This window comes from Melospiza melodia, chromosome 5 (genome assembly GCF_035770615.1).
Source record: "Melospiza melodia melodia isolate bMelMel2 chromosome 5, bMelMel2.pri, whole genome shotgun sequence".
Taxonomy (NCBI): Eukaryota; Metazoa; Chordata; class Aves; order Passeriformes; family Passerellidae; genus Melospiza; species Melospiza melodia.
This window is the reverse complement of record NC_086198.1, coordinates 68,654,217-68,666,299: the sequence shown is the minus strand read 5'-3', so window position 1 is coordinate 68,666,299 and position 12,083 is coordinate 68,654,217. Positions and strand designations below refer to the sequence as shown.

At 35.8% G+C, this 12,083-nt stretch overlaps 1 protein-coding gene across 5 annotated transcripts in view; it reads right to left on the bottom strand.

The window, feature by feature from the left end:
• DLC1 (DLC1 Rho GTPase activating protein) overlaps positions 1–12,083 on the bottom strand; it is a 245,931-nt gene that overhangs the window by 186,116 nt on the left and 47,732 nt on the right. For all 5 annotated transcript variants that reach the window (XM_063157210.1, XM_063157212.1, XM_063157211.1 and 2 more), the window contains exon 2: positions 9,771–10,920. In XM_063157210.1, coding sequence (XP_063013280.1) covers positions 9,771–10,808 — 1,038 coding nt within the window. In that variant the 5' untranslated portion in view covers positions 10,809–10,920. The remainder of the gene's footprint in view (positions 1–9,770; positions 10,921–12,083) is intronic.

Sequence of the window (12,083 nt, the reverse complement as noted above, 5' to 3'; positions counted from 1 at the left end):
TGAAATGATGACACTTGCAAGGAATAAAATACACATTGCTTTCATGTCACCAAGTAATCTTTCCCTTACATGCACATAAGCTCCAAATGGCTAAAATTCTCAATATTTCACTTAAGTTTGTACATAAAGTAGGGAAAAAAAACCCCCAAACAGCAAAGCATTTGTGAAAAGGCAAGAATAGAGGGAAGAATTAATGTTCTTAACACCCTGATTAGAAGACTCTGGATGAAAAAGGATTTTTTGTGTGTCTGCTAGAGAGCATGGATGAACTAGAGAAAAAAAATTATGGACATTGTAATCTAAGGTTACTTTTACTATTTGCAGGAGAGCAAAATTCACGAATATAGATATTTCTTCTGAATCTGATTAAAGCTGGTTTCTCTATTGTCATAACTGGGTTTCCATCTGCAAAAGCACAATCCATCAATTTAAAACTTATCTTGCAAAAGAAGCTGAAGTAAAATTTAAAACACAACATTTCTAAAAGCTTAATAAAATGTTTGTGAAATGTGATAAATCATGGGTCCTGAATAAGACATGCACAAGAATATTAATCAAGGTACTACAAGGTATTAATATAGAAGAACTTCCCAAATTATCTTCAATGCTAGTAATATTGAAAAAGACCTGGGAACAGAGTGGTCCACTGGGAGTTGTTTTCATGAGCTGAGAAATCTTCGTGTAATTAAGAGTTGAACTCTCACTTTACATAGAAAATCAATTGTTTTTCACATCTTTATTTTCTAGTCTTATCCCACCTCTAAGATAGTCTCTCAAGACCTGTCTTTTTAGACTATCTCTTCTCTTATTTACTCTCTGGCTATTTTGCTTCCTAAAAAAGCCAAAACAGTATAGTGTTCATTTACTACTTGATCACCTTGTCATCTACCAAGCAGTAGAGCATTTGTAAGGAGGTGAGTTTAACATGCTGGAACAAATTGAGTAGATGTATTGAGGTGTAATATGCACATAGAATCACTAGTAAATCTATGTGAGATAAATAAAATTTGGCATCTATCAGAAAAAAAATGTTTTTCAGGCAATCTGGGTGTAGGAAAGTAGTTTGATTTAGATTACCAAAGTTTGGCTTCTGGCTGTGCTTTTTCATTTTCAGTGCAATAAACGTGTCAGCTGTTAAAATATTTTGAAGCTAAAATTACATGCAACACAAGCCATGAGCTTTAGCACTGTTGATTTTTTTTTATGCCTTTGTATCAAACAGCCATGAATCACATATCAATGATTATTAGTGCATGCAAACCATCTTTTTTAAGAAGGTTGAGGATAACACCCAAGAGATTAAAACACAGTGCAAGAATATAATCAGCTCCTTAAGGATCTTTTCTGTTGGGTAGATGAGATAATACATTTTCAAAATGTTCAGGATATTTAAATAGAAGCCTTTGTTTAATTGGATGTGCTGTGTGAAAAAAAATAGGAAGGAGGCAACTTACAGAAAACTTCTATTTAACATAAATACATATTGTGTTTGCTCTTCTAAGTCTTACATAAGGTGAGAGTGCAGAAAAGCCCCTCAAAGACAGTGTGAAACTTCAGATGTGACAGTTTTTGCTGGAGTATTGAAGGACATCTTCATGTTGCAGTGAGTCAATTTCTCATTAGCATTGTGTGCATAAACCAAGTTCTTATGCCCATTGTTGTAAAAGCGTTAGACATCAGCTGTGACAGTTATGAAAAGCAGCGAGGATCTGGTATATATTTGCCATACATTTACCTCAGCATACACAGATGCTCACATATGTATTGCTGCCTAGATTTTTTTCAAAGGAGGAAGTATATCCCTCTAAATTTGAATTCATAACCATTTTTGGCCATATCCACTGGAGCTTGGAATAGCTTTTGGCAGCAGAAGCAGTATTGTTTCATTTTGTATGGCTATATTCAATACACCATGCGTATTTTCTGTGGCACAAACCTCCTTGCCTTTACAAGCCTCTTATGTCACCTTTGAGAGAGAGCAGTAAAAGGGAATAAGCATGAGCCACACATTTTAGGTGTTTTAATTGTAGATACCATTATGGTGGGAAGCAAAAAAAAAAAAAAACAGAACACCAACCAAAAAAAACCAACAAAAAACCCCAACCAAAATAAAACACCAAGAAAAAAATCCCCGACAAGCTTTGCAAATGGCTTCAATCTTGCTGCAGTTCAGCTCACAAGAGAGGTTCTCAGGAATTGGTTGGGTGCCTGTGGACTAACCCACCACCAAATTTCCATGGTCAAGTACTCCACTAGCAGTGGCAAAGACTACGTTGCTGTAAACTCTCAGCTCCCAGAGCTGGCCAGGGTAGGCTGTTCTTTATCTCCTTCTTTGACACAGCAACACAAAAAACCTTTTACTTTTAGCACAGGTCATGTCTGTAGTAAACAGCTGTGCTTAAAAAAGCTGTTCTGCCACTGCTATGGCATCAAAGGCTCTTTAATATAGGCAGCAGTGCTCTAGTACTGTCTTTTCTGATTTCTGCTATAAGTACTGGTTTTGGATGGAAGCTGTATCTCAGTCTGCCTCTTAGATCTCTCTGTTTTCACTTGAAGGCTAATTCAAAGGGAGCATTATTCTTGTGAAAGTGTGAGAGGAACAGCTCTAGGAAGCAAATTCCTGCTCTAAATTTTTTTTTATTTAACCAACAGAAAAGTGTGTTGTGGACAGCGATGTCATGTAATCCAGGGTGTTTTGTCCAAATGTCTTAACTCCACTTCTTATTTGTTAAAGTCTTTATGTACTATTCATTTGGTTCCCCAAAAAGTTTGATGTTAATTAAAAATCTGATTTCATTTTAACAAGTGATCATTGGCCCATTTACCATGATCTACCACTGACTATTTATAGAGTGCATGGTAAATAATTGGCCAGTAAGGAGTTTTTAGAGATTAATTTTAAAAATAAAGCAAAAATATTTTAGAAGTTTTCTTCCAATCAGTACTGCAGAACTTGTCATAAATAGAAACCTATGAGTACACACTGCATGAAACTAAAGCTCCCTAGACTGGTCCTTAGAAGCATGTAGATGATTTTGGTGAAGCAGTAGCATGTGACTACAAACTGCTTATAAATACAAATACTTTCATGACCATTTTAGGTAGCTCAGCTCCAAGCATAATTTGATGTGCAGCAGTCTCTTGGTTTGCAGTCTAGACAACACTGCCTTGAAAATTTATTGCTGAACACTGTCACAAAAATGTGCCAAAGTAAAATTTGCATAAAGGTTATACTGTATTGGCCTGGCAATCATCCCATCCTGTTCTGAGCTTGTTTTAAATACTTTTCACATTGTTTGAAATACATCATACTTCAGTCCAAACATAAAGGAAGTCTGTCGGAAAGCATTCTTTAGCTTCCCAGATGGAGATAATATTTATGATACATATTTTTGTGGAAGTAATAGAGAAAATTTGTGGTCATGTTACCACAATAATAGGAGTGCTTTATGACCACTTTCTACTAATTATCATAGAAAATACATATAATTTTAAAAATGTAAGTCCAACTGTCTCAGTCATCTATATTTTTGAACCACATTTTCATTATTAAATGGTAAATTTATAAAGAAATTTTTCACTGCAGAAAAGATAAACAAATATTCATGACAGCCAAGAAGGTTTAATTTTTTTTCAAAGAAATTCTACTATTTGTTTTGCTTCACTTGCATCTCTTGCCAGATTCTTCCCAATGCCTTCAAAACCATGACCATTTAATAGCAATGTGCAAATGCAGCAAATTCCTTGTGGTGAAGCAACTGTGGATTTCAGTAATAATTGCCCACTGTACTAATACTACAGACTGTAGCTCTGAGTTGCAGGTAGGAGTTAACCTTTCAAAAAACTGTTGTGGCTTAAGATCACTCACCAATTTTTGATGGTGCTCATATTCACATTATCAATTTGGATAAACAGACCCATGCTCTTCTCTAAAACCTTTAGAAAGTTTGAGAATCTTTGAAAAAACCTATATAAAGTTTGAAAATTATAAGAGATGCAGAAATGGAACAAAACCAAATCCACATTCCACACTGGATAAAATAGATCTCCACTGTTTGAAAGATCATCTTGTAAAACAGATAATCACATTTCCAATATTTGCACTTGCCATCGTCCTTTACAAAACTAAGAAAAATAATGTCCTAGATGCCAAGATTATATTATCTATCTCTGTATATGAAAATGAAGCTACTCTGGCATAAGTGCTGGTCTGAATTGTACAGGAAATATTGTTAGAGAACCATATGATTTGAGGAGAATTTTATTATGATATTACCTCTATAGTAACTAGCTTCTGTTGTCTCTAAAGTTACAAAGTATTATAACACCCAAGGTCAGCAAGGTGCTTAAGCACACTCTAAGAACAGAGTAGTTCCACTGACATCCATTCAGTGGAATTAATAATTCTTCTTCAATGTCCACATCTAAGCAGCTGGGAGTTGGTTTTCCATGACCATAATGAAGCACAGAAACTTTGGTCTTCTGACAACCATCCAAATAACATTCATGACTGTCCACACTTTCAAAATTTCTAATGATCATTATGGTTTTAGAGGACAGTTTTCTTCGCTGGTTATTGGATTCCTCCACTAGAATATTTGCAAGATGACTATCTTTAAAAATACTCAATGGGAGAACAAACTGTGAGAAGTGGCTGTATTTATTTATCATATTTTGCAAGGGAATAATTAAAGATAATTGACTCAGAAAATCATCAAATTTAAAACTGTCATCTTACTCTGACTGACACATTTGCAGAATGCATCTCAGAAAAAGGTAAATTTAATTCCCAGTTGCAAAATCAGAATACAATAAAATGCATATTTCCATTTTTAATTAAAATTACCTGCACATTTCTATTGTTTTTTCTTACTTTTATCTTCTATGCTTTTTTTTCTATGTTGATTTGTCTGAGTTGCTGTGCAACCCTATCAAGCCTGCATCCTACTACTTATGTAGCAATAGTACAGGCTGGATCCCTATGAAACCACCTCCTATAAAATAGAAATAACAAAACCAGTGTAAGAATCTTAAAAACTAAATTTAAAAAATGAAAAAAAATAATTAAATTATCACAATTCAGAAGAGACAGAATTGAGGTAAGGGGAGATTAAGACTTTGGAGAGACATACTGGTGATAGGGCTGGAAACTCTGGTATACAAATAGCAATAAAATAAGAAAAATACCTACAATGTTTGATATTATTGCTTACAAGAAGATCATATTACTTTTAATTGCTCAGATGAGAAGGATCGTGCAATGAGAACAGATGGCACAGAAGAAGTTGCAAAGAAACAATTTTAGTAAAACAAGTACCTCTTATGTTTTTTTTGTGAAGTTCTCCTACTGCCTCTCCCATGTACCTTAGTATGAGCCAGCAAGCAAAGCTTCCTAAGTTTCCAGCGAAATTAGTTTATGGTGATACAAGTAGAAGCTCCTGGAAGAGCCTAACTTCCTAACTTGCCCCAAAACTCACAGTCCTAGCATTGTGAAACAAAATGTAATTCTGATCCTAATGGAAGAGTCAGCCTTCACATCTCATGGATATGCATAATAATCAAGAGGCAAATATGGATGGAAAAGTCTGAATCCAAGTAAGTAATTTTCTTTGCTTTCTCACATTAGTATAATTGTTGAAATAAAGAAATAAAATTTATTGCAACAGAACAGGAAATGTAAAACCATGTTTTAAAAGCTCACAGCTTTCCTATGGGGAAAAGGCACTGTTCCAAAGACATGCATCATTTCAGGTAACCTTCTACCCAGGTCTCTTCTGACATTTCTGCCAGTCTCCTGTTAATCTTACTCTTTAATTAATTTTGCTCTTATTGACACCGGCAGCTGTCATTATGCTGACATTGGTTATGTCCTTAAGCATACCTTGCAAATCACACAGTATTTGATCTAGAAAACTGGATTAAAGTCGCAGCAATTATAATGAGCATTAGGAATAGCCCTGACTCTTATATTCTCAGGCCTTACAAAAATGACTTTGAGATTACATTTTCTGTTTGAAACTGCAAACCTTGTAAGCAGACCACTGTAAGGAACTACATTGTCCTACAGGAGAGAAATACAGTCACAGTTGTTTATGTAGCTGTTTTCTTCCTATTTATGTCAAATGAACTTTAGGAATAAAATTTTAGAGGAGGGGATGGTGGAAGAATGATAAAATATACAGAACAAGCCAAGATTTGTTTTGTAAGTGGAGTTTGTTAACATTTCACATTTTTTAAACTTCATGGATTTTTATTCAAACTATTTAGAGCCAGTGTTGATTTTCTACTCCTTTACTGATCCATCATTTAAAAGAGCTGTCTGAGCCTTATTTTAAAAATTGAATTTACAAAATCCTGATTATCACTGGCTGCAACAGCACAGTTGTAAGTGTGCTTGGGAAGCGACTTGGGAGAACTTTATGGGTGACTATATGCCTCAACATGCCTTTTTATGCTGGTGCTGAATAAAGTAGTTCTTTTTTGTGTTAAAAAAGAACTTAAACTAATTTTTTAGAGTTCTGCTACATTTGTGAATCTTCTCAATATGCTCCAGCAGGGATTTTCCTGTCTTTGTCTAAGTTTGATGAGATGAGCAGCTTGGAGAAAACATAAAATGGAGCACACACAAAAATTTGACAGATTCTGTATGAGATAATGGCCATTTTCTTACATTTACAAATCAGTGCATAATATTTAAATAGTCTCCTTTTGTGGGTATTCTCTTAATAGTTGGTGCTCTTCTAGTTTTATATCAAACTGTTTGCTAAAACCTCTGTTGCGTTTTACATATGAAAACACATGTGAACTATTTTGATACCCCAAGCACTATGGTTTGATCTTTAGTTCCAAATGTTATTTCATGTACAATTCTGTAAAGTAACTATTTTAAAATCTAAATTTATTTAACCTAGGAAAGCATACAGAACGGTCTAGCTGGTTTATCCACATACAGATAATCTGTTTATGTTTCTGCTACTTGGAACCATTAATAACGATAAATTTCATGTTGTGGAGGAAGTGAATTGATTATTAAATCAGGAACAACAGGAAAGCTTGATTATTTTGTTTCTTTCAATTAGACCTTATATCATTAACTTCTCACAATTAAATTCAGGTCTTTCCTATTTCCGAGCCTTAGGAAGCCTTCCTGAGAAAGCAAAGGCAAAGAGGGTGCTGTACTTTGAACGTTTGAACCCTGTTGACTTGAGGGAGCAAAGAATGCTGCAACAGCTGGATGTGTTTGCAAAAAACATCTTCAGTGTCAGTACATCCATCATGACTAAAGCAATTTACTGCAATGGAGTTAGTGCTGGTCAAAGATGCTAAACTTTAAGCCCTTAAGCCCTCAAACCTGCATCTGTCTGCAGAGCAGGCATATCAGATCCACACTGCCTCTCACCTCAGCTCTAGTTTGAAGACAGCTGATCTAAAGATAAGAGGGAAGGTCATACTCTATTGCCACAATTAAAAACAGTTTAAAATATGTTAACGAGGAACAGATTTGAAAAAGAATTTAGTACCAGCAAGGTCCTAAGTTTTAACTGTCATGAAAATGTCTAAAGATCAGCACCTTTCTATAATCACCCAAGGTGTTACCTGAAGATTTGGGTGCCCAAATACCTTTAGCAATTAATTTCCATGTGCCTTTTCTCGTATTCTGACCTTTATGATTGTGCGCAACTTAATTGACACTGAGCATTAAGCAGACAGTGGTGTGTTTTAGGCCTTAACTGCACTGCTTGAACTGCTGACGTTGAGAGAAAAGGTTTTATATGCCATTCCCAATCCTTTAGGTCTTCCTGTCACTGCAAAGCAAATACTTGGCTTTTACAGATGGATTCAGTTTCAAGTCTGCAGTTTTTCTAATGTTTTCTTAAAATTACAAAAGTGGCTTTCAGGGGAAGTTTGTAAACATAGGCACATTCTTTATTGCACACTATTACCAACACAGGCAGGCTTTTGTAAAATAGTACATGCTTAGATATAAGTGAGAAAATCCCTTATGAAGGAATGTTGCTTGAAGAAGTGTTCTGTGAACTTAGAGATAAATAATACCACAAACAATAGCAGATAATATCTCTTTGCTTTTGCCATTCATGTTACTGTGGTTGGCAAAGATTTCTTTAACCAAAATAGAATGAGGACTCTGTGAGATTTACAGACTCCATCCCCTTTTACATTACACACAATTTTGCAGTTGTTGCAGCTCAAACTACCTTGAAGAAATTCTTTGTTTTGCTCCTTTTTATGCTCATCTCCTTCCTTAGTTTTTCTCACTATTGTCTCTGTGGAATTTTTATAATATGTCCTTTAAACTATTTAATGGCACAAACACAAATCATACACACATTCTTAAATATTATTCTCATGACTGTACATTTAAAAGCTGAGTATGTGACCTCAAAACAAGATCCATGGAAACTAGCATCAAATCAGAGCTATTAAAAACTATATCATGCTTCATCTTCCTGATGATATGAAATGTACACATCAATATCAAAGATATACTTTAAAAGAAAATTTGATGCCAAAGTAAAGCAGCTGAGAAATTATTATCACAGTCAATTAGTTCTCAACTACAATGTCAACTTGGTTAATTTTCTTTTTTTTAAACTTGAACCATTTTCACTAGCATTTCTGGTACTGGTAGTCATATTTTTGTTTCTTGTTTGTAACTTTGCGATATTCTTACTGTGAGATATTTGAACAGTTACTGCATTAACTGTGATTGCATACCAAAAGAAGACTGGCTTGGAGGGCTTCTGAAACCTTCGGCAAAACTTGTTTACATCTTCTCACCATGTTAACCTAATATTACTGTACCAAAGGATCTAGATAAGGAAGCAACAGCCAGCAGCTCAGGATGATGTGTGGGCACAGAGTACTTCAGATATGTGAATTTGTGCTTCAGTGAAACAGCTACTGAGGCACTGCAGCTGACAGATGAAACTCACACAATTAAAAGAAACCAGATGTAGAAAAAAAACCCAGACAAAAGAAGCTGGATGATGTCAAATAAAAAAGGCAGAGAGAAGTAAACAATTACAAATTGGTTATTAGCTTGACTAAGCAGCATAACTGGGAAAGCCAGACTTTAAGATAAATTCCATAGTGCTACAATCACCACATCTCCTTCCATTTAAAGCAATGGGAGTTTTATTGCCAAGGAATCTCTCCATTAAAATTTTGTAATGATACCCTTCCTTACTCGGTGAAGACAGTGAAATCCTCTGGTTGCTTTAAAATTACAAAATATTGTTTCAGAGTCAGAAATACTTGTTTTTGCAAGAACACATGCTCATGGGTCTGAGGTAAAGACCAAAGAACTACTGTAAAATATTTCCACTCCTTTTTTTTCTCTTTTAAAATCTTGTTGCACTTTTCCCTTGTACCGTCTTTTTCAATAAGGCTTCTAAACCCCTGGACACAATAAGTTTTCCTAAGATGAATCAAATAATGATAGAAGCAGAAAAAAGAAAAGAAGACATATACTCATTTATCCTTGAGCAGCATATATTAAATATATAAAATAATATATATAAAGTCAACATAAAGTACCATCAAAATTCATAGGTCAGCCATTTTCAGACCTTAAACAAAGCTCCTAAAATTTAGTTGTTGTATAGATATATTTGTCCTGAAACTGTTTGAGCCTGATAAATTAATTAAACAATTACTTTTTCTCTCCAGTTAATTAGGCGCAGTATCACCATCATCAGAAACTGGGGGAAGATATTTGAGAAACACTCTGCAGTCTAGAAGCATCCTACCTTTCTTTTGCGCAGTTTCACTTGATTGTGTGAATGCTCGTGTGTGGTCAAGTGATTCCTTACATGTAAACACTGAAGGTCTTCTGCTGAACTGACATTTGAAAGGCATTTGTTTTCAGGGGCCACTTGAGGTTCGGCGAAACCACTTTTATCCAGACCATTTTCCACTGCTGGGATGCAAGAGCAAGGAGGAGATTGCATAAGGCCATTGCTGGGCTGCACTACTGAGCAGAGCTGTCCGTCACTACTGGTGTATGATTCAGAAGAAACCCCACTCTCCACCACATTGCACTCAGACTTTCCAGGCCCGTCTTTGAAAGCATCAGATTTCCGGCGCTGTTGTGCAATTACAGCACTATGAAGCAGCTGCTTCCCAGACATAATAACTTCTTTCACATTTGGAGAATTGATACAATTTTCCTTCTCTACATCTACTACATCATTTAAGACTTCATAATTACAAAGCTCCAGGCTTTGGCCAATACTGCCACAAACATCATCTTCTTTCCTCTCCTCTTTAGGTTCCTCACTTATATCTCCACTGATTCCAGATGAGTCAGCTGCCTTGTTACCCTCTGTTATTGGTACCATCTGTGTTAAGGAGCCTGCTCCATTTAAGCTGTGCCCTTCATCTTTGGGTTCACTTCCTACAGCAGTGATGTGGTAATTTACACTATCCAGGCTGAGTGCAGAATAGTCATCATTGTCATCAGACACATGGACTAGAGTTTCTGTGCTCGCCTCCAGAAAATGTTCCTTGTCCTCGTGGTTGTCATTTTCATCCACCTCCTTTGAAACATTTCCCAGCTGCTTTTCAGGGAAGCTAGTCACCTCTCCACTATAGCAGCACTCTGGAAACGAAGCACATTTTTCTTTCCTGTCCATGCTCAAAACCTCATCTTTTTCCATACTTGTCTGCAAGTTATCAGCTACAAGTCCATGACGACATGCTCTATTATACTCCACAGGCTCCAAAGCCAATCCCATCCACTGGGTCACATGCTCTTCCCAGCTTTTCTTTCTGATTGCTAGAGACATGTCATAACAGTTCAGAAGCAGACTGCAATGTACCTTCCGCAGAGGACCAGAGGAGAAGTCATGGCTGCTGTGCGCTGCTCCTGAGGGAGAGAAGGTTTCATCATTTTAACATCTGCAAGAAATAAAAAAAGACTGTGTTATTGAATCAACTCCAAATAAAAAAAAAAAAGAAAGGGAAGGAACAGTTTAAACAAAAGTGTAAAACAAGATAAGACTGTGGGACCAGAAGGACAGGAATTTAAAAGACTGTTTTGTTTAAAGTTTTAATACTTTTCATACAAAACTTGTCGGCACTCATAATTCAGTTTAAAATTTTTTTCTGATTGCTTTCCAATATCAAGTAAACAAAAATGGTATAAACAGGCACATGGACAAGAAAGTAGCTCCAGAGCCAAAATTTTTACAACAAGCTCCTCTTAACTATGTCTCTCATAAGATAATAATTTCAATGGGTATAAATGACATTGTAACTTATAGTTGCTTTGTAACTTTATTTCTTCCTCATCCATGGATACCTGTGGAGTGCAGAATTCTGGCTGTTTACCAAAGAGGTAGAGAACAACTGAGGGTTTTTCCAAATTTACCAAATGTATAAACTATTTATCTTCTGAGTATCTTTGGCCCATTCAGTAGCTCTTATTTTTATTGTTACTATTCATTCTCTTCAGGCCAAGTTGTAATTACAAGTGTTACATGAAACTGAGTAAATCAGTTCTTGTGTAGTAATAAAAAAATAAATCATAGAATTATAGATAAGCTTGGGTTTGAAGGGATCTTTAAAGGTCATGTAGTCCTATACAACACTTGGAAAACCACTTTTAATTTTTGGTGTATTTTCTCATTTAAAAGCACTATAAAACTTGAACCCTGTACACCCCCCCTTGCTGAATTTATTCATGATCTTCTAGCATAAGGCATGGAGAAAGCTGTTATTTGGAACAGGGCTCTCCAGAAGGGAGGACTGAGAGCCAGAGTGGTTGGCTGTAGCTTTGAACCTCACCTGGACTGCCTGGCTCTGCCAGAGGCCACTGTCCCTGCTCGGCTTTCTATGTGGGAATTTTCACTGACTGCTGCATTAGGCATTCTGTGTGGTGGCATTTGAGATAGTACATTAATCTTGTGTCATTGCATGTGTATGTTAGCACAAAGAAAATATATTAATTTATGAATCATAAAATAAAATTAAGAAGTTTACTGTCAAAGAAGAAAACAAAACTTCTGTCTCGTAAGATGTTAGAAGTTCAAGGAGCAGACACTTCTCCTTTTCACTCCCTA